This window comes from Diabrotica virgifera, chromosome 4 (assembly GCF_917563875.1).
Source record: "Diabrotica virgifera virgifera chromosome 4, PGI_DIABVI_V3a".
Lineage (NCBI taxonomy): Eukaryota > Metazoa > Arthropoda > Insecta > Coleoptera > Chrysomelidae > Diabrotica > Diabrotica virgifera.
This window is the reverse complement of record NC_065446.1, coordinates 236,457,595-236,480,818: the sequence shown is the minus strand read 5'-3', so window position 1 is coordinate 236,480,818 and position 23,224 is coordinate 236,457,595. Positions and strand designations below refer to the sequence as shown.

The 23,224-nt window shown below is 32.4% G+C and overlaps 1 protein-coding gene across 1 annotated transcript in view; it reads left to right on the top strand.

Annotated features, from left to right (window-relative positions):
• LOC114328902 (uncharacterized) overlaps nt 1–23,224 on the top strand; it is a 53,784-nt gene that overhangs the window by 23,125 nt on the left and 7,435 nt on the right. Inside the window, exon 2 of the mRNA XM_050649501.1 lies at nt 22,087–22,258. Within this exon, the coding sequence (XP_050505458.1) occupies nt 22,087–22,258 (172 nt within the window). The remainder of the gene's footprint in view (nt 1–22,086; nt 22,259–23,224) is intronic.

The following is a 23,224-nucleotide window of genomic DNA, read 5'->3' as shown; positions in this document are numbered from 1 at the left end:
TTTGCAAAAGCTGGATTTCAAAATTTATTTTGCAAAATGTATTGAATAGATCTTAATAAAATTCACATTGTTGTTTTATTATACCATAAAGGTTTTCTGGTTAAAATATGAAGGTCATAAGTGTAACATAAATGGTTGAAAAACGTAAAATGCGAATACTTATTTTTTATGTTTTTTTCGCAATTATTGCTGTTTTGCAACAAGGATGACACTTCTTAAAATTTCTAACCAATCCTGTATTGTAGGAAATTTAATTACGCAACTTTTATGTCAGTGTAACTTTTCTCAGAAGTGAATACTTTGAAAGTTAAAATCAAAAAACCAAGAAAAGAATCGAAGTTTTTCTTCATTTTTTGACATTTTGATTATTTAAATAATGTTCCGGACCTTTTTGAGTAGAAGGATAACTCAATTATTATTTCCAAAGAATTTTCAAAATATGTATTAGACAAGTTCATTAAAAATTATCCATCATTCTTTAATCAAATAAAATAAGAAAATGGATTAACAGTTTTATATGCTGATCTAAATATTTTCGGAAGGTGGAATAAGTTACAAATATGTTTAATTTTATATACTGCAATTCATTAGGGGCCGGTTGTTCGAACGCTAATCAACAATGATCACTATCAAATATTTAATTATTGTCACCAACTGTCAATATCAACTTTGATTGGGTTGCTGAAAACATAACTGATTATAATTATGAGATTAGTTAATCAATTTACATAACAATTATTAACATAATTGATTAACTAATTTCATAATTGTAATCCATAATTATGTTTTCAGCAACCCAAACAAAGTTGACATTGACAGTTGGTGACAGTAATTAAATATTTGATAATGATCATTTTTGATGAGCTTTCGAACAACAGGCCCAACAAATTTTTCCCGAAATTAATAAATTTGTGGGCAAATTCTCCCTCAAATGAACGGGATTTCTCTTGTCTCAAAAGAGTCAAAACGTATTGTCGAAACACCATGAAACAAGAGAGAATTTCAAACTTGGCTCAAATGTCAATAGAAAAAAACTTTTAAACCTCTCCAAAACAATAATAAATTTTACAATGACATTATAATCCATTTTGCTACTTCGAAACAACATAGACTAGAGTTAATTTATAAACAGGTTTAGGTTCTAAATTTATAGGAAAAATAAAAAAAAACAAAAAAAAAAAATAAAAAACAAAAAAAACAAAAACCAAAAATCTTCTATGAAATTAAAGCCTTTTAATTAGATGGCATACCTATCTGAGGAGACAAAACCTTGCTGACCCTGTCCCTAAAGCCACGAGCCGCCACTGTAGAAATGTCTCTCAACTGAGCCCCCAAACAAGTTGATTGCATTAAAATTTATGCTCCAAAAATTGTTCAAAATTTATCTTTTAAAAAGTTTTCCAAAAAATGTTTGGAAATTGTGTTTTTTTAAATAACTCTGTTAATTTTTACGATATCAGGTTCACTTGAAAACCATTTGAAAGTTAATTCAAAAGGCTATTAAACTGCGTTGAATTTAATCTTTAAAACCATTTACTTCTTAAAAATAAAAGGTTAAATGGGCCCCGGTTACATGGTTTTCGCATGGTTCTAAATTTAAACTTTAAACGTTTCTATCTCTGTTATGTTTTACCCTACAGAAATAGTAAAACTGGTAAACATTCATTATAGAAAAAATTAAAATTTGATTGTATATAATTTTTTACGTATATAGAGTATTTTTGAACTTAAAAGTATTATCAAAATAACATGAAAATTCTGATCATTTTAAAAATTCTGATTTTTTTTAAATTGTACCTTTTTTTAAATATGCATTCTAAACCAGTAAAAATTGTTCAAATCATTGTGTTTTTCACTTTTTTCTAATAAAATCAAAAGGGTTCTCTTATTTTCATCATAACTTGCGTAATTTTAATGCTACTAACTTTTTCTGGAGCTGATTTCAAAGATATTCCGAAGTACTTTGACAAGTGTTTAGTAGGTATATTTTCTAAAATGCATAGTTTTCCCGTTATTTAAGATTGAATACTTAGATTTGAGTACTAGTCGAAAAAATATACATTAAATTACCCATAACTCACTTTGAATTAACATTAGCTTAGTTCTTCAAGTGAGGAGTGTATTAAATTTTTACCATCTTCTATTTTGGCAATAATAACTTTTTTGTAAAAGCTTATAGTTTTTGAGTTATACGTGAAAAACCGCTTTAAAATATGCATTTTTTAAGAAAAAAAATGAAATCTCTTATCTTCAATACCTCAAAAAGTATTGATTTATATTAATAACTTTATATAACAAATTTTACTTTTAACTTGTCCCTCTATCGCTTGGTGGTATTATTTTTAACAAAATATTTTCACCTCCGGGAAGGGGCGGCATCCACCCCCAGGGTAAAACCGCAAGTTATCATTATGTCACCTTTGTTCCTTGAGGTGTCCTCTAACTACTCATCAAGTTTCATGAAAATCGATAAAGGTTAAACGAAATAGGAGGTGAAAACCTTCAGTTACTGCACTAAAGGGAAATGTATTGGGAAATAATTGCGTCTAATCAATATTATAACTAGCTTGTCATAATATTCGTCTTAAAGCATCTCTTTACGTCTTAAAGCGTCTTTTTCTATTCTCCCAAAGAACACGTCCATCTAGATCCTGATGTTAAAATCGACTGCCTATACAACCCCCTCGCTAAATAAAATTATCTTACTGCTAATCTCCCTTTTCTGTTTCTCCTGAGAACCAACCCATTAAAATTGGTTCAAAGTATGTACCGACCTTTTCCAATAAACGAAAACTATAAAGATTAGTCAAGCCGGCTACTTGTTTATCTTTATGTCTTAAGGACGATTGAAAATAAACACAATCTTCTCACTAAACTACCCGTCGATTAGATAAGCCCACACATATGTCCCTAAGAGCGTAGACGGATACTGGTTTCGTGTTTTGTAATAATAATTAAAGAAAAATATATACAGGAGTCTTACAAATTAAGATAAAATATTTACAATTCTACAATAATATTGATAGTGTATTTGATAAATAATTGATTTAAGTCATGCAATTCCTAAAAAGTTATTTCTTTTTTATTATTTGTGAAAGATTCAAGCAGATAATACACCAGGATATATTCTGTGAACCAAGTATAGTGTTGTTAAATATGTTCTCAAACTTTATTTACGCATTCCATCGTAAATTTTCTCTTTTCTCGAGTATCAGTTTTTGTTGTATAGTATATAAATTATTGTAATTACTGAATAAAGAGTTAGTGGAAAAATAATCATACTAATTAACTGAATTAATAATATAAGCGATTACAAGTAACGGTTATCCAAGAACCTTATCCAATAACTATATCTAAATTAATGATGACAATGTCATTGTTAACTAATCTCCATACCAGTGAGAATTTTACTGCACGTAATTTGCCGTGTCAAGAAAGAAAAAGTAGGGATAATAAAAATTTTTGTGCCTAAGCTATTAAATATGTTTTTATACAACCGTGTTAAAAATGCAATTTTAAGCAGTCCATACGAGCGTTAAAAATGCTACTTCAAGGCACTAGTGCTTTAAAATTTTTAAGGCACTGCAGTTCGTATTGACCGTATAGGCAATTCTGATGTAATGTCAAAAAAATATAAAAATGGAATGTCAGTCAATTTCAAGTAAAAGTTTTTGTAGATATTGTCCTGTAATTACGTTTGTAGAAAAAATATTGTATGATATGCGCGATAAGTAGGTACATTTTTAAGGCACTCATGTGAATTGCAGAGCTCGCTTTCGCTCATTCTGCAAACTTTCACATCCGTGCCTTAAACGTGTACTTTTAACACTTATAATAATATCATAATTCTTTTTTTTATTGTAGCTATAGCAACAACGGTTATGCAAACCAATGACTATTCCAAACTTTTTATTTGGGGTATTAAGTTATACCTCATGGTTATTCTTCTATGGCCTCCAATAAGTTTTGCTGTAAAGACAATATCCACAATTATACAGGCCTCGATTTTAACTTTTGTGAGTATTGGACTTATTCTCCATTTGAATGATAATACTAATAATTTTGGTTTTGGTGAGGCAGCTAATGTTATGTGTATGATGATGATCTATATTATGGTAAGTAGATACCTTTATATTACCAACAATAACCATTTTGTAACTATATTGTTGTCCTCTGCCATGAAACTTTTGGCACTAGGTAAGGTTAGGTTTGGTTAGGTTTAATATGAGTAGTACCACTCTTCTACTAAACCAAAGAGGTCTATTGTGGCTCATCCGTAGGTTAAAGTTTTTCCTTAGGTTCAGCCTTTAAGTTATAACAAGTAACAAATGTATTGAGCAATAACTGTTCAAACTTGGACAGTTGCACAGTGTCATAAATAGTGTGATGTTAATGCCTTTTGGTTCTAATTAATTAAAACGAATAAATACATCTTCGATACATTATATTTTATTCACTGGTACGACCAATATGTAAATAATAACACTAATGATTCATAGCGCCTCGACCTCTACATACTACGTTAATAATTATCTCTCTATCTCCCCATACTGATTGCTCAGCATGTTTTTATACCGATCTAAATCATAACAAAATATAGTTCAAGTTCACGCATAATAAACATGTGATACAAAACTATAAACTATTGTTTTTATATCTGTTCAATACCCTAAAGGTTAATAATCTTTTTTAAATTATGATTGATACAGAGGGTTCATATTATAATACATCTCTGCCGTTAAAAAAAAAAGAAAGTCCTAAGAAGACAAGAAGAATATTTGACAATATATTCCTCTTTCCCTTTTACAAATTGTTTATGGTTATCGAATACTATTTTAAAAAATTAAATTTCCTAACTATCCTAATACCCTAATACCCTAAACCTGTATATTCTTTTTCCTATTCTAAACCGGTTTTTTCTTATACTAAAAAATTGTTTATTATTATCACTAATTCCTGTTCCGTCTTGCCTTTTAGTCTTTTCTCCATTCACAAAAAAAACAGTGTCCACATAAAAACAGTGACTAAACCTATCCGGATTTTTATCATAGTCTTTTAGTGCCTATAAGCATCTCATAAGGAGGGAAATAATCTAATCTACCTAAATAATTATAAAAATCTCGTATCTAACTAATAAGTCCCAAGCTAAGCTAATATTACTCAAATCAGTTAATAAAAATGTAACCTTTACTTTATTAATAATTCCTATTTCAGTCTTCTTTTGATTTATTTATATACGCCTTACTAACTTTAAAATAATGTACCTATAATAAAAATGTAATCTCTCTAAAAACTTCTAATATGTTTCTAAAAAACTTCTAATAACTCTCTTGTACCTATAATAAAGATTTAATCTCTCTAAAAACTTCACTTTTTGTGTCCCTTTGCTTACTATCTACTAACACTATTGTAAGATATTGTCTATCCTTAATTCAAACACTTCCATTTTCCGCGAAAATTTAACCTGAATTCATTATCTACATTTAAAAATAAGTTATTTATAATTTACGTTAATTTAGAGAAAAAAAATTTACAACTTTAATTCTTAGACATAATTCAATGATTAGCTACTTATTTGATTAGTATATTATTCTTAATTCTGCTTGTTTATTTTGACATTTCTGACAAATTTTATGTCTCTTCTTTCATTTTTCCCACATATTTTAATAAAAAATTATCTTTTTTTCTCTTTTTCTTCTTGTCTGGTACTACAACTATATATTTCTTCATTTTTCTTCATATAATAACACTTCTACAGTGTACATAGTTCATTTTCATATAACAATCATTTGTCATTTAATCATCAATATATCATTTCATACTATAACATCATAATAATCACTTCCTTTATCTATCCCTCAATGCCTACGTTCGACTAGTCAAAGTGGCTTTACTCGAGAGGACAGTTCCAATTCTTCTACATATTTCTCTCATAATCATCATAATAATCATTCCATATACTAGCCACGAAACCTCTGCGTTTTTACCTAAATAAAAGCGGATATACTTCCGTTGCATAGATCAAATTCTTCTACATATTTCATAACCTCAATCTCTTGCTTTGAGGCCGTTGTTTATTCACGAATAATCATGAATAAAATAGGTACCCTTCAAAACACAGAGTGGGTCTCTAATAAGCTTTCAAGCTTCTCTAAATCACTTAGTACCTTCCTAATTTGACAAGAGCAGTGGGTTTTTTATTGTCTCAAATTTCCTCATAATATTCACCTTATAACCTTGTTAGTTCTTCTTCTTATCTATATAGTTCTTCTCCAAATTCCTTATCTCGACTCATCAGGTCGGTTCGTTAAAAATATATCTCTTGCTTATAGCAATGTTTATCTTAAGCCCTTATATCAACGTATGTCATCACTTATCATTATTCATTAAAAATATCATTTATCACACAAAAAAAATTATTAATTCTGGTTCATATCATACAAAATATTTAACACAAAATCGATGAAAATGTACTAAATATACTCAATAAATATCAATAATAAAACAAATGGCTAATAAAAATTCAATAATAGTATACATATTCGACACAAATTCAATTCAAAATTCAAAAATAGCGTATGCAAAAGTTAGATAAAAATATTCAAAATCAGTTCATATCTCAAAATTCGATACAAATTTTTGAAAAAAATTCGATATTCCATAAAATATTCAAAAATAACCGTACTAAAAATCGAAATCGGATAGAGATTTTTCAAATAAATTCAATAAAAATTCAATAATAGCATATATAATAAACTTCGATAAAAATATTAAATTCAAAATCACTTCGTGTTTCAAAATTCATATATATTCTTAAAAAAAAAATCGATACTTCATAAATTATTCAAAAATCAGCCAAGATAAATATTCAATGTTCAATAATAATATATAAAAACGAGGGAAGCATTTTCAATAAAGATAGACTAAATTTCTTACTTACATTTTAACACTTGTGTCTTTTTCCACTTTGTTTCCTGTCCGGTTCCTGGATCCTGGTCCATCTTCCATTTTTGCCGTCGGTATTTCCAATTTTTATTGCCCATTTTCAGAAGATTCTCCTAATTAATTTTCAGGAGCGCCATGTCATAAATAGTGTGATGTTAATGCCTTTTGGTTCTAATTAATTAAAAAGAATAAATACATCTTCGATACATTATATTTTATTCACTGGTACGACCAATATGTAAATAATAACACTAATGATTCATAGCGCCTCGACCTCTACATACTACGTTAATAATTATCTGTCTATCTCCTCATACTGATTGCTCAGCATGTTTTTATACCGATCTAAATCATAACAAAATATAGTTCAAGTTCACGCATAATAAACATGTGATACAAAACTATAAACTATTGTTTTTATATCTGTTCAATACCCTAAAGGTTAACAATCTTATTTAAATTATGATTTATAGAGAGGGTTCATATTATAATACAACAGAACACGTTCCGCCCTTTTGTCATCATCTTCTTAAGATGCCTTCTCCATTAGCGGTTCTTAGTATTGAATGTGTTTCCATACCTGTCCAATATCTTAAGTTCTTCAGCCAGGAGCATTTTCTTCTTCCTGGACTTATTCTTCCTTCCACTTTCCCTTCCATTATGAGTCGTAAAAAGTTAAATCTTTCTCCTCTGCAAATATGTTCTAGATAAATTCTTTTTTTGTTTTTTACAACATTTAGGAGTTCTCTCTCAGTCCCAATTCTTCCCAGCACCTCGTTGTTGGCAGGGCCTATTTTACCACTAGGCCCCTGAGGCACCTGCTTTGGGCCCGCCATTTAAGGGGGTCCGGATTCCCGGAAAGATAAAAAAAAAATATTTTATTGTAATAACAAAATAAATTTTCAAAATTCTTTCATTTTACGAACAGGAAATGATAAATTATATTAATAAGATTTATATTCATAAATAGGGAGCGGATTTATATGCGATCAATTTTGATGAAATATGCGCATATATATGTGGTAAAAAATTAAGAAATATGCGCAAGATATGCACAAAAATTCAAAAAATGCGCATTTCGAGATACCACAAATTTCCTGTTCTATTCTATTCTTAGAGGGTCTTTTATAGGGGGGGGCGGCAATCGCAATATTTGTTATCTTTCAAATAAAATCATTTTTTTTATAATATATGCAATTTATTCACAGTTTTTACAAAAACTGCTACCAATAGTTACCTATTTAAAATAAAACAACAATATCACTATATAGATATTTATGATATAAGTGTTAAAAGTACACGTTTAAGGCACGCATGTGAAAGTTTGCAGAATGAGCGATAGCGAGTTCTGCAATTCACATGAGTGCCTTAAAAATGTACTTTTTAACACGCATATCATACAATATTTTTCTACAAACGTAATTACAGGACAATATCTACGAAAACTTTTACTTGAACTTGACTGACATTCCAATTTTATATTTTTTTGACATTACATCAAAATTGCATATACGGTCAATATGAACTGCAGTGCCTTAAAATTTTTTTAAAGCACTAGTGCCTTAAAGTAGCATTTTTAACACGGTTGTAGAAAAAACATATTATTATCTTCGATTATAATTCACTACAATGAGTTTTCCTAAATTCTTTACGAGGAAACATATTCTTTGATTAGAAAAAATATTTTTATCACTTGAAAAACTACTTTCAACATCAATAGAAGTAATTGGGGCGGTATTTAAAATAACTTGTTAATTTCCGTTAGAAAATCGTAAAACTGTGGTTAAAGGTGTAAATTATCTTAACAATAGAGGATTTAAAAGAATCACCAGAATTATAGGTACCCACTAAATATAATAAAAGTAAATAAAATTCGGATTTCCGGGGGTACCATCCTTCATCACTTTAACATCCTACAATCATTTTATAACGGGTTACTATAAGCACTATAAGTACATACTTTGTGTAAAGATCGGGTATTTTCTAAGAAAAAATGAAGGCAGTGAATGAGCCGTCCTCTTCAGGTAGTTCTCGAATTAATAGATACGACAGCCTGTGCGGGGAAATATTTTGTGTCAAATTAAAAAATTTAAAATATTTTCTGGACTTAAATGTTTTTTAATAGGCACAAAATATGCATGCTTTTTTAAAAATATGCAAAATTTAGTAAAGTTCTCAAATATGCGAAATATGCATGCAATATGCATTTAGCATAAAATCCGCTCCCTATTCATAAACAACTCTACTAAGTGCAACTTTATTTTTATTAAATAATTAATAAACAAAAAAGTTATTATTATTAAATTATATTTAGGGGCCCGAAAATTGTGTAGTGCCTCGGGCCTTATTTGAAGTAAAATGGGCTCTGGTTTTTAGTCAAATGCTCTGTCCAGAGATCTTCAACATCCTTAGAAAAACCCACATCTCAAATTCTTCTATACGGATCATACTCGTAATTCCGAGATTCCATGCTTCCACTCCGTATTATAGCAATATGGAATAAATGAATGTTTTTACAAATTAGTATCGGATATCCAAGGATAAGGCAGAGTTTATTAGAAATTTTCTCATTATTTGAAAAGCGGACCTAGCATACACTATACTCTCATTGCCGCGCCAGCACGTGGTAGTGCCTGTGTGCAAAACATTTAGTGGCGCCCAAAATGAACAATTATTTATTGTGACAAAAAAAACTAAAACATTGTTACACATGCAACATGAAAATAAATTGAGTCAAAATAATTAAATAAAGATATAGAGGAAGCAACGAAGCATTAAACCTAGGAATTTTGTGCAGTAAGATCAATCGTCATGCAACTTTTTGCATTTGATTAGAGAGAGTGTCAGGCAACTTTGTGAACTAAATTCATCTAGGGCAAAAATTTTTGTGCATAAGAAAATGCATTTTAAAAGTGCATCTCGAAGAGGTGAAAATGAAAAATTTAGAACTTGGGAAATATTGACGGAAATGAGTTGAATTTTTATACTCGGGGGTTTTGGGGATCGCTGAGCACGAATTTCATATCGCGATGGTCTCCAAGGTACCTGGTGCCCACGGTGGAACTCGTCGCCTAGAGTTTTATGTTATAATCATAAAAATCTGTCAATATCCATTAGTCGGGGGGGTTTTTGGGGTCGCCGGCCACGAATTTAGTGTTGGCGATAGTCTCCAAGATACCTGGTGCCCAAGATGGAACTCGTCGCCTGGAGTTTTATGTTAGAATCATTCAAAATCAGTCAATATCTATTACTCTGAGGGTTTTGGGGGTCGCTGAACAAGAGTTTCATGTGGTCGATGGTCTCCAAGATACCTGGTGCCCAGGGTGGGGAGCTCATCGTCTGGAGTATTATCTTATAATTATTCCAAATCATTTAAAACCATTACGGGGGGGGGGCTTTTGGGTGTCGTTGAGCACGAATTTCATGACGGCGATGGTCTCCTGTGTACCTGGTGCCCAGTGTGGAACTCGTCGCCTGGAGTTTTATGTTATAATCATTCAAAATCAGTCAATAACCATTACTCTGAGGATTTTGAGGGTCGCTAAACAATAATTTCATGTGTTTGATGCTCTCCAAGGTACCTGGTGCCCAAAGTGGAACTCGTCGTCCGGAGTTTTATGTTGTAATTATTACAAATCATTTAATACCATTACTCAGGAAGTTTTGGGGTCGCTCAACATGAATTTCATCACGGTGATGGTCTCCTAGGTACCTGGTGCCCAGGGTGGAACTCATCGCCTGGAGTTTTATGGTATAATCACACAAAATCAGTCAATAACCATTACTATGAAAGTTTTAGGGGTCGCTGGGCACCAATTTCATGTTGGCGATGGTCTTCAAAGTAGGTATACAATAATCTAAAAAATACGTGTTAAATTAAATGTTAGTGCACGTATTCATAATCAATTTATTTGTATAATATAATGAAAAAATTAATAAAAAAGTAAAATAAAATAAAAAAATATATTTACTTACTTGAAGTTACCTCTTCCGCAATTTCGAAAACCAAAGTTATAAAACAGCGTAGATAATGAAAATTCCTTTAAAACCAATCTGAAACGGCTTGATATTATAATATTATTTATTCTATTATTTTTTCTGTAATTAACAAAACTAATAAGCATAAAATATATGACTTTTTCAAAACATTAACATTAAAAACTTACTTTGCTTTAAATACAGTATCACATTTTAGATGTTTTTTATAATTAATTAAAAATTTTTTAAAAGAACAGAACTACATAAAAGTGTAGCTTGGAGGTATTCACATATATACTATGCTTGTGTTTTTAAACCAGGAGCAGTAAAATAAAAAAGACAGATTCACACCCAAGAGAGTCAATAGGAACATCACCATATATATCTTCTTTTTTGGTTGATCATATTGGCCTTCGACGATAATCCATTAACATTATATTATACTAATACGTCGCTAAAGAGTTCCAAAAACCACTGTTTTTTTTTTATTATAAAAGCAGACTAGAAATCTAAAAATTAAAATAATACCGCAGAAAACACAAAAAATCGCTGATATAACTTAATTACCCTTGAAATGCCAATTATTTCAAAATTTCATAAATGTCATTAGTGTCAAAATTTAACGACAACTGCTTTAAAAGCGACAAAATTTTAAAATAATTTTTAAATAGGTAATTTTTTACGATATAATATAAAAGTGTTTTAAGAAAAATTATTAATGAAAAATATATTTAGCGACCGCCAAAATAGTGATATAATGGATATTGACTGATTTTAAATGAATATAACATAAAACTGCAGGCGACGAGTTCCACCCTAGGCACTAGGTACTTTGGAGACCATCGCCGACATGAAATTCGTACTCAAAGACTCCAAAAACCTCCGAGTAATGGTTATTGACTGGTTTTGAATGGTTACAACATAAAACTCCAGGCGACGAGTTTCACCCTGGGCACCAGGTAACTTAGAAACCATTGCCGACATGAAATTCGTACTAAGCGACCCCCAAAACCCCCAGATTAATGGTTTTTCACTGATTTTGAATAATTATGACATAAAACTCCAGGCAACGAGTTGCACCCTGGGAACCAGGTACCTTGGAGACCACCGCCAACATTAAATTGTGTTTAGTGACTCCAAAAACCCCCCGAGTAATGGTTATTGACTGATTTTGAATGGTTATAACATAAAACGCTAGGCAACGAGTTCCAACCCTTGGCACCAGGTACCTTGGGCACCATCGCCGACATGAAATTCGTACTCAGGGACCCTCAAAACCACCAGGGTAATAATTTTTGACTAATTTTGAATAATTATAAGTAACTAAAAACTACTGGCGACGAATTCCACACTGGGCGCCAGGTACTTTGGAGACCATCGCCGACATAAAATTCGTACTCAGCGACCCCCAAAACCCCCAGGGTTATAGTTTTTGGCTGATTTTGGATAATTATAACTAAAAACTTTAGGCGACGAGTTCCACCCTGGGTACCAGGTATCTTGGATGCCATCGCCAACATTAAATTCGTGGCCGGCGACCGCAAAAACCCCCCGACTAATGGATATTGACAGATTTTTAATGATTATAACATAAAACTCTAGGCGACGAGTTCCACCGTGGGCACCAGGTACCTTGGAGACCATCGCCGATATGAAATTCGTGCTCAGCGATCCCCAAAACCCCCGAGTATAAAAATTCAACTCATTTCCGTCAATATTTCCCAAGTTCTAAATTTTTCATTTTCACCTCTTCGAGATGCAGTTTTAAAATGCATTTTCTTATGCACAAAAATTTTTGCCCTAGATGAATTTAGTTCACAAAGTTGCCTGACACTCTCTCTAATCGAATGCAAAAAGTTCCATGACGATTCATCTTACTGCACAAATTCCTAGATTTTGGGCTTTTTAGTGCTTCGTTGCTTCATCTAACACATCTTTGGCGTAACACCATTAAAAAACATAAAAAACTAAAAACAGGTAGATAAACATGAAATATTAATTTTATAAAAAATTAATTTTCGCGCCTTCAGTTCGAACAATCTTTTTATAAGAGGTATGGTGAATATCAATTTGATTTAGTACTGACGACTCTATAAAGATGGTAGATAATTATTGTCAACCGCTCTTGACTAATGGTCGATCTTAAATAATTTTTTGTAAGTTTCAGTTTAGAAAAAAAAAAAACGTTCAGCAGTGGCGTCAGATAAGGGCAGAGCGAGCAGAATGCGAAGAGTTACTGTTAAATTTGGATAAACTGCAGCAAATTCGTTTAAAAATATAAATTTTGAAATTCTACAAACATCATTATTTAATTCTTTTAACAAAGGCAGAATCTGTATAATTTCTAAAATCTCATTTTTTTACAAATTTCTACACATCAGTTTTAATTGTGAGTTTTCTGCACTGTCGTTCAAATTATATAAAAATTTGAAAGAATCAATATGATTTAATATGGAAAATCTTTCACTGAAATTAATGAGTGGTCGAGAACACAATAAAATAAATGAACTTTGTATGACATTTTAGGATGCAAAATCGGTTCGTTTTTATGTTCGTAATCGAACTGTCTGCTCTTATTCCGACGCCGTAACTGTGTGGCTGGTTGAAAACTGGGCTCCACATCAGTGGCGTAGCTAGCCCACAGGGGCCCCATATCAAAGTTTGTCGCGGGACGCTTTTCCATGACTGATATGGAATGGTGCTAAAAAATGTTCAACAAAAGAAGCAAAAACGCTTGTATAGAATAGAATGGGAATATGCTTTATTGTCACAGAAAATTTTACAATTTTATGGACAAAGTTTACAAAGAGTCGGAAAAAACAATAACAAATACAGTTTACTGAAATTACACAAATCGTCAATATTATTACAAAATAAAAGATAATGAAATAAAACAAAACAATATATTTGCAAAATTTAAAAAAATTGCAAAATACATAATATAACCTTAGGAACTATGTAATAAGTTCTGCATATAACATCCAAATATAGATAATAATAATAAACCTAATAAACTCTACGAAAAATAGATTTGAATTGTTGAGACTCATTGTCCAAGTTTTTCAAACCAAGGATGAATGGACATTGAAAATGAGTTTAAATACAGAAGCTCTGTTCTTATGGTATAACGGCGAGTGGACGGCAAGTAGATATATACCTAAACACAATTTATAGATAAAGAACAGATTACACGAAACTATACCCAAACAATACACACTATTACAAATATTCAAATGTAAAGCGATTACAAAAATTGCAATTTGGCATTTTACATTATACGATGTCTCACACACAGCCAAAGGTGAATGAGCAATGAAAGGTAGCTTGAAAACAAAAAAAGCTGTGTTGTTATGGAATAACGGCGAGCGGCAGAGAACATAAAATAAATAAATATAATTTATAGATGAATAAAGAATCCATTACACGAAAATGTCGATAACCAAACAATATACACTGTGTTAATAGTGTAATAATTGTTGAATTTTTTAAATGGAATTTTATATCGACATGCCACGCTGCCACGTGGCCACGGGGCCACGCCCCGTATAATTGATATGGCTGATACGGCGGTAGCTACGCCTCTGCTCCACATCCAGTTTCTGTGCAATTTCATTTGTTGTAGTAAAAACACCATTAAATTTGCTATCTATCCGAAACTAGAGCAAGAATTGTTTTAAGGGCGTAGGAGCAAAATTTTGCTCCAATGTCTTTTAAATGCAGCCATTTTTTTGGAATCCTGAGAAAACTAAGAAGTATTTTTGAAAAATTTAATCGCAGAATGAAAGATTACATTATTACCGAGGGCCGAAAGTTCCTTGGAATAACCAAAAAATTTTATTTGAATGAGATATTTTAAAATTAAAAAGCACACTAAATTTTCTCTTTTTTTTTTCACCAATGTAACTTATTAAAATAAAGATTATTGAAGTTTTCAGGGACTTTCGGCCCTCGGTAATAATGTAATCTTTCATTCTGGGTTCAAAATTTTCAAAAATACCTATTAGTTTTCTCAGGACTTGAAAGAAATTAATGAATTTAAAACACATTGGCGCGAAATTTTGCGCATACGAAATTTTGCGCACACGAAATTTTGCGCCTACGAAATTTTGCGCATAAAATTGCCTATAACATTCATTGTTTTTTATTTTAAACTTTTGTTAACGAAGTTAACTTTCATGAGAACCTCATACCATAGGTAAATATATTATGAGGACTGAGCATATTAATGTAAATTTTAATATTATATCTCCTAAACATCTAGCTTGATATTTTAAATAAATATCAAATGTTTCCGAATGTGTTATGTCACATAAAGAACCATAAATTTCTATCAATTTTTTGTAAAATGGTTTTAAAGCATAGATTCTGCTGGACTGGTGGCTGCATGTCTTTACATGATTTTTCTTGTTTATGCAGATTGTACAAATCAATTCGTACCGAAATTGAGATATACAGGGTGGCAAGATAGGTAAATGGGTAAGTGTTGTTTTGACCTGCATAAAATTTTTGTAACAGCTCTAGTGCTGCCCCTTAATTGCTGGCGCCTGTGTGCGCCGCCCACATTGCACACGTGGACTCTATAGGAGCACGTATTTCGATCTTGTGGTCAAGATCGTTTGTTATACAGCAACCAAGATATTGGAATCTTTGTACGGGATCAATCTGTTTGTTATAGATATGAATATTAATGTCGGCATTTGGTGCAAGTGTAACTGCCATTACTTTTGTTTTATTTTTGTTTATATTCAGCCCCAAGCTCCCATCTCCCTCTCTGGTTATGACATTCAAAAGTCGTTGTAAACCCTCAGCACTGTCCGCAAGAATAACGGTGTCGTCTGCGTATCTTAAAATGTTTAAGTATTCTCCGTTGATTTTTATTCCTTCTTCAATATTTTCGAGGACATTTTGAAAAATATTTTTGTCATCATCCTGACAAAATCTACAGTACGCACTTTCTGAGAGTAGTCAATTATTTCTTCTTCTTCTTCTTTAACTTCTTGGAGATCTTTCGATCTGTTTAATTCTGAAGCTGCTTTTGTTTAATTTCCTGGGAGGTAGATTGGCAACTATATAATTGGAGGAGCAATTATTTATTTCATTTATAAATTAATAATTTATTTCAAAAAACTTTTTTTGGCCACCTTTTAATAGAGAATTGAGTAGCCTTTCAAATGAAATAGCACATGACCCGTATTTTCATTAAAAAATCATCGATTACGTCATCATACCGAGATTGATAACGTCACTAGTATGATATAATATATTATGTAAAAAAAATCATAATTTAAAAATAAAATCGGCGTGTTTCATATGAGTGTAGGTGAAATCCTGAAAAAAAAACTACCAAATCTTTTTGAAAAATTTAAACGTAGATTGAGAGATTACATTGTTGTCCTCGGTAAAGTCCCTTAGAATAAACAAAAAGTTTCTTTTGATTGAAGTATCTAAAATTAAAAATTACACTCAATTTTCTTTGTTTTTTTCTCCCCAGTAACTTATTAAAATAAAAATTTAGAGGTTTCCAGGAACTTTATGCCCTCAGTAACAATGGAATCTTTTATTATGCGTTTCAATTTTTAAAATAGTTATGTGTTTTCTCAGAATTCGAAAAAAAAAATGAATCTGAGTGTACTTTTTACGCACGTTTGAAGTTATACTTCTATTATTTGATTTCAACGAAATAAATATAATTTAAAGAGTTTATTTGTATTTTATTTAAATATTGAACTAATTTAATACTTGTCTTAATACTTTCCACAAAAAATTATTATAACAATTTCAAAAATTAAAAAATTGTTATTTTGGTTAAACTCTTATTCTAAAAAAAAAATGAGCAACTAACTTCATGATGTTGGTGTGCGAGCACTTCATACTGTCATTTTTAAAAAATTCATTCTTAACATTTGTTCCAATCGCGCCCAAAGAAGTATAACTTCAAAAATGAATGCATTTAAAAAGCATAGGTCCGAAATTTTGCGCGTCCGCACTTAACATCGCAGGCTTATGAAATAACGAATTTGTTCCCTTCATTTGCACCATATTTTATGTAAGCTTTTCCGGTTCATCGATAAGCTGACTTTTTTAGGGCAAACAGATCCACAATAGATCAACAATTCACGCTGAGACAGTTTTTAGAAAATGGACGGGATTATAACAGACCCATACACAATCTCTTTATAGACTTTCGACAGGCATATGATAGCGTAGAAAGAAGCCAAGTATGGAATGTCATGGCGGAGTTCTCAATACCAAAGAAACTCATTCGCATGACTAAAGTCTGTATGGAGGGTGGAATATCAAAAGTACGTGTAAATAATAAACTGTCTGACAGCTTTGAAATCAACAGTGGACTCAAACAGGGTGATGCGTTATCTCCACTACTTTTTAACCTTGTATTAAAGAGAGCCATGAGGTCGGCCGAAATAAAAACGGAACTGATATCGGTTCAAGGTCCCAAGTTATTACTAGCTTACGCAGATGACATTGATCTTGTTGGAGACTCCATCCTATCCACAAAAGCCATTTTCAACAAGGTGGAAGGAGCAACAAGCGAAGTAGGGCTGAGGATTAATGAAGAGAGGACGAAATATATGTGTATAAATAGAACGACACGAAGAGACAGGACAGGACAATTTGTGATAGTCAACACCTTCAATTTCGAAAGAGTACAACGTTTTAAGTATCTGGGGGCCATAATCACAGGTGACAACGATGTTACTGAAAAAATAAAAGACAGAATCCAATCAGCAAATCGCTGTCTATTCGCACTGGATAAGCTTATAAAATCAAAAAATCGTACAAGAAGTTCCAAGATCAAAATCTATAAATCTATCGTCAAACCTGTACTAACATATGGATGCGAAACGTGGACCATGACCAAATCAAACGAAGAGAAGCTCAGACGTTTTGAACGAAAAATACTTAGAAAAATTTTCGGACATCACCACGACATTAACACAAATCAGTATAGGATCAGAACCAACATCGAATTAAAAGAATTCTACAATGACACCGATATTGTCCAAGAAATTAAATCACAGCAACTAAGATGGGCAGGCCACGTGCACAGACTTCATAACGAGACACTTGTAAGACTGGTATGGGAGGAGATTCCTACAGGCAAAAGACCACTCGGACGTCTCAGAATGCGATGGAGAGATAACATCCAATTCATCATCATCATGATGCAACAGCCCTTAGAGGGCCTCGACCTTCTCAAGCGTTCTACGCCATTCTGTTCTGTCCCTTGCCTGCACTTTCCAGTTGCCGACTCCGATCTTCTCGGCATCTTGTGTTACCCCGTCCATCCACCTCAACTTTGGTCTACCCCGTCTTCTCATTCCCACGGGTTGAGCTGTTAGAATCCTTTTTATCATGTTAGATTCAGGGGCTCGGGCTATATTTCCTGCCCACTGCAGGCGATTTCGCTTAATTATAGTGATAATATCTTTACCACCAAACGTTTGCTTGTAGATATTCTGCAGTTCAAAGTTATATCTACGCCTCCATATTCCGTTCTCACAAACCGCTCCGAATATCTTGCGTAGTACCTTTCTTTCAAAAATTAATAGAGCGGATTCATCTGTTTTAGTTAGCGTCCATGCCTCTGAACCATATGTGAGAACGGGGACTATCAATGTTCTATACAGCCTTATACGAGTTTTTTGAGACAGACGTTTGTTAGATAAGTACTTTGATAGACCATGATAACACCTGTTTGCAATTATTATTCGCCTTTTTATTTCCTCAGATGTGTCATTATTGGGGTTAACCGATGTCCCTAGATATATGAATTCTTTGACCGCTTCGAAGTTTTGGTCATTGATGATTAGATCTGCATCAACATTTCCAGCTCTTGTGTTTGTGTTGGTCGCCATGAATTTTGTTTTATTTTGATTTATGTATAACCCCATTAGTTCTGCTGCTGCTACTAGATCGGTTAGGATTTCCGCAGTTCTCGCCCTGATTCTTGTTATAATGTCCACGTCATCTGCATATGCAAGAATTTGGACTGATCTGTTAAATATTGTTATTCTGCTATCTAAATTAGCGTCTCGTACAACTTTTTCTAAGGCTACATTAAAAAGCTGACACGCCAGCGCATCTCCCTGCCTTAACCCCTTATGTATTTCGAATGGGGTTGACGAGTCGTTTTGAATTTTTACTGCTGATAGCATCTTCGCCATTGTCACTTTTATCATAGATATGAGTTTTTTTGGAATTCCCAACTCATTCATAGCATTGTAAAGACTTGGTCTTAAGACACTGTCATGGTACATATCTAATAATTGGATAACATCCAATTAGATCTCCGAAAAATGAACATCCCATTTGACCCTAGGTTGATGGAAGACCGAACAAATTGGAAGAAAGTTGTACAGTCAGCCAGGACCCATCCAGGGTTGTAGCGCTACGTAATGATGATGATGATGATAATAAGCTGGCTGCGTATTTATTTATATTTTATTGGTGTCTACCTAGCCTCCAAAAGTATTCATCGGTAATATTTGAAAAAATTAATTAAAATCCTTTTTCTATTCTCATACTATAATATATCAATTATGATGTCACTACCTGTATCATAATGAACTTCATTATGGTACAGATTTTCATTAAGCTACAGATTTTTAACCAATAGAATCGCGATATGGCATTCGCGATAAAGGTGGTACACGCGCAGTGACCAATGGCGAGTCAAATACATACGCTTTAACAGTTCTCAATATGTAAGCAAACCGTCAAACTGACAAACTACTGAATTTATTTGTGTTACAAAATTAATATAATTGAATATATTTTTGTTGTGAATGATCATAGAAAAAATAGTGTATACAACTTGCATTTAATTATCATTATGAAGCTCGTACTCTATACGAAACTCGCCGCATACGGCTCGTTTCGTAACCCTCAGACTCGCTTCATAATCTCTCTCTCTCTCTCTTGTCGTTTCCCCATTACTGAGGATCGTGATTTCTTCCAATATTCCTAACAATGTTTCTCCCATTGGTCTCTATCTTCAGCTGCTCTAAGAGCTTCGCAGAATGAGTTTCCAGCTGAATGATTTATTTGGTCAGACCATCTAGTTGGTGATCGTCCTCTTGATCTTCTCCCCGGAACGTTTCCAGAAACAATTAATCTCTCCAAACTGTCGTCACCTCTGCAAACCACGTGACCAAAGAATTGCAGAATTCGTTGCAGACATATTGTGGACAGCCTTTTTTAAATATTGAGTTGGTTTAGAATGGAAACGTTTGTCCTATGAGCTGTCCATGGTATGCGCAGCATTCTTCTCCAGCACCACATCTCAAAGGCATCAATTTTTTGGCGCTCGCATGCGCGAAGAGTCCAAGTCTCTGCTCCGTATAGAAATATTGAGAATACAAGGGCATTCACCAGTCTCATCTTGATATCTTGAGAGATAGATCTGTCTTTCCAAACTTTAGTTAAGCGACTCATCGCATTTTTTGCCATACCAATACGTCTCCGAACTTCTGCTTCACAGTTGCCATCGTTAGTTATACTAGACCCGAGATAGAGAAAGGTGTTTACTATCTGGTATTCCTGTAACATGTTAGTCAGTTGAATAGTGTCGAATCTGTCGACCACCATTATTTTTGTCTTAGCTTTATTGATTTTCAGACCAACTTTATTGCTTTCGTGCTCAACTCTTCGCAGAAGATCAAACATTTCTTGCTCATTTGCTGCTATAAGTGTAGTGTCATCAGCAAATCTCAAATTGGAGATTTTCCTACCGGCTACTGTTACTCCACCGGCCCATCCTTCTAAAACCATCCTCATGATATGTTCACCATAAATGTTAAATAAGTCAGGTGACAACACGCATCCTTGTCTAACACCTCTCTCGGTCTTGAATTGGTTTGAGAACTTCTGATCTAGTCGTACTGTCGCTATATTAGACTGGTACAGATTTTTAATAAGTGTCACCAGGTGCATTGGTGCGCCCATTTCTATTAAAATTGACCACAGATTTATCCAGCTTACACAATCAAATGCCTTTTGGTAGTCAACGAAGAATATAATCATAGGTACTTGAAATTCTCTAGACTTTTCAATAAGTTGTCTCAGGTTCAGGATTTGTTCCCTTGTACCTGATCATCATTAAATGCTCGTTGCATAATATACTATTATAAAGGGTATATAATTTATTAAAATTCCCTTAAGAGGAAACAGTACCGATCAACAGGTAGCGAAAACGCGTTCCAAGATTGCGGCTGTAATTTTGAATAATTTTTCGAGATATTTGGCACACGTATTTGTAATAAAATAAAGAATGGCGGTACAGAGCCCAATTTGAAAAATATATTAATATGTGGAAATTACTCTGCAATTAAATACAATATTAAAAAAACGAGCCTGTACCGCCATTAAGAAGAACAAAAAAAATACACTTTCTTCAAATAAACTTTTTTATCCGATGCCTAGATTTTGTGTCATTTTGGAACTACTAATGAAATAAAAAATTTTAGTAGTTCCAAAATGACACAAAATCTAGGCATCGGATAAAAAAGTTTATTTGAAAAAAGTGTATTTTTTTGTTCTTCTTAATGGCGGTACAGGCTCGTTTTTTTAATATTGTATTTAATTACAGAGTAATTTCCACATATTAATATATTTTTCAAATTGGGCTCTGTACCGCCATTCTTTATTATATTACAAATAAGTGTGCCAAATATCTAGAAAAAATATTCAAAATTACAGCCGCAATCTTGGAACGCGTTTTCGCTTCCTGTTGATCGCCACTGTTTCCTCTTAAAGGGCTACCTTACATATGCAGAACGTTTTCGATCTTAATACAGATCATCATCAGTGCTGAACCTAAAATAAATATAACGTATGAAGTTAAAGCAAAATGTTTTAAAAGTTGAAAAAACAAGCTTAGGTTATACTTACAGGATGTTCACATGCTAAACCACCAAAGTGAAAAGAGCCAACAATATGAGACTTTATGAAGTTAAAACAACAGCAACAAACATTACTTTAAGTGAATTTTAATAAATAATATACCTTTTGGCTGGTATACTGGTCGCTGGCTGGTATATGTACAGCCAGCTACAGAAAAAATTTTTTCCTTGTGAATTGGTAATTTTTGACTTAGTTTTTACTTTTTAAATCCATAAAGTATTAATGAAAAAACATTTTTAGAGCACGTATAAACTTATTGTTGTATGGTATAAGTCAGATGAACTTAAGGATGTATTCAATATAATATTGACAGAGTTTTGGCCGTACGATTTAATGAATGGAGAAAGCAATAAACAAACTAAGGAGATGTACAACTTGATGAACACTATAAAATGGGCTTTCATTGGGGGAAGTAAGCATTTTAGAAAGAGTTTGTTATTGGCAAATGTTAAGTAGATAATATACAGGGTGAGGCAGATAAAGGGCCTATTAGAAGTATCTCGAGAACTAAAGGCAACAGACTCATCAAAATTGGTATGAATGGGTTTTGAAGAGTGATCTATTTAATGAAAATATTTTCATCTATTTCCTACTTCCGGTTATACCGGAAGTTGCTTATAACTTCATTTTTTAAATGGGACACCCTGTATATTTTTACATTTTTGGATTCTACTCGAAGTCTTCTTTCTTAAAATATCAGGTTTTGTATTGTTATACAGGGTAGTTTAAAAGATAATTACGTTTTTTTATTAATTTCGTAGCAACTTTCACACCCTGTAGAATTGGAGTAGTTTGACATCAAAAGCTTTATTTATGTTTAAATGATTTTTAATATAGTCTAATATTGTCAGAAATTATTAGTATAGCTAATTGTTGAATTTTAGTATACAGGGTTGGCCGTAACTCGGAATGAGTATTTTATGAGTTTTCTTAAATGGAACACCCTGTATTTTAGTATTGTAATGAAATGATATTTATGGTACTTTTTTATTTATTAAGCATTCCCTATACCTAACTGCTTTAATTTGTGTCTAATTGTTAATCGCACCAACAATCTTAACTACGTAAGTATTTTGATAGCTTAACCATTATTGGGAATTTTAACGATCAGTCTAGATTAATATGTATTTATTTCCGAAAAATTATTTGTAACTGAATATTTTCAAGGCCAACCTAATAAAATTTCACGTATTTTTTGTTGCAATTAATGTTTGGCCTGAATCACCAATAACTCACAAATTAAGTTAGGTATAGGGAATGCTTATAAAATAAAAAAGTACCATAAAATATCTCAGAAAATATTCATTCCGTGTCTTGACCAACCCTGTATACTAAAATTCAATATATAGCTATATTAATAATGTTTAACAATCGTAGA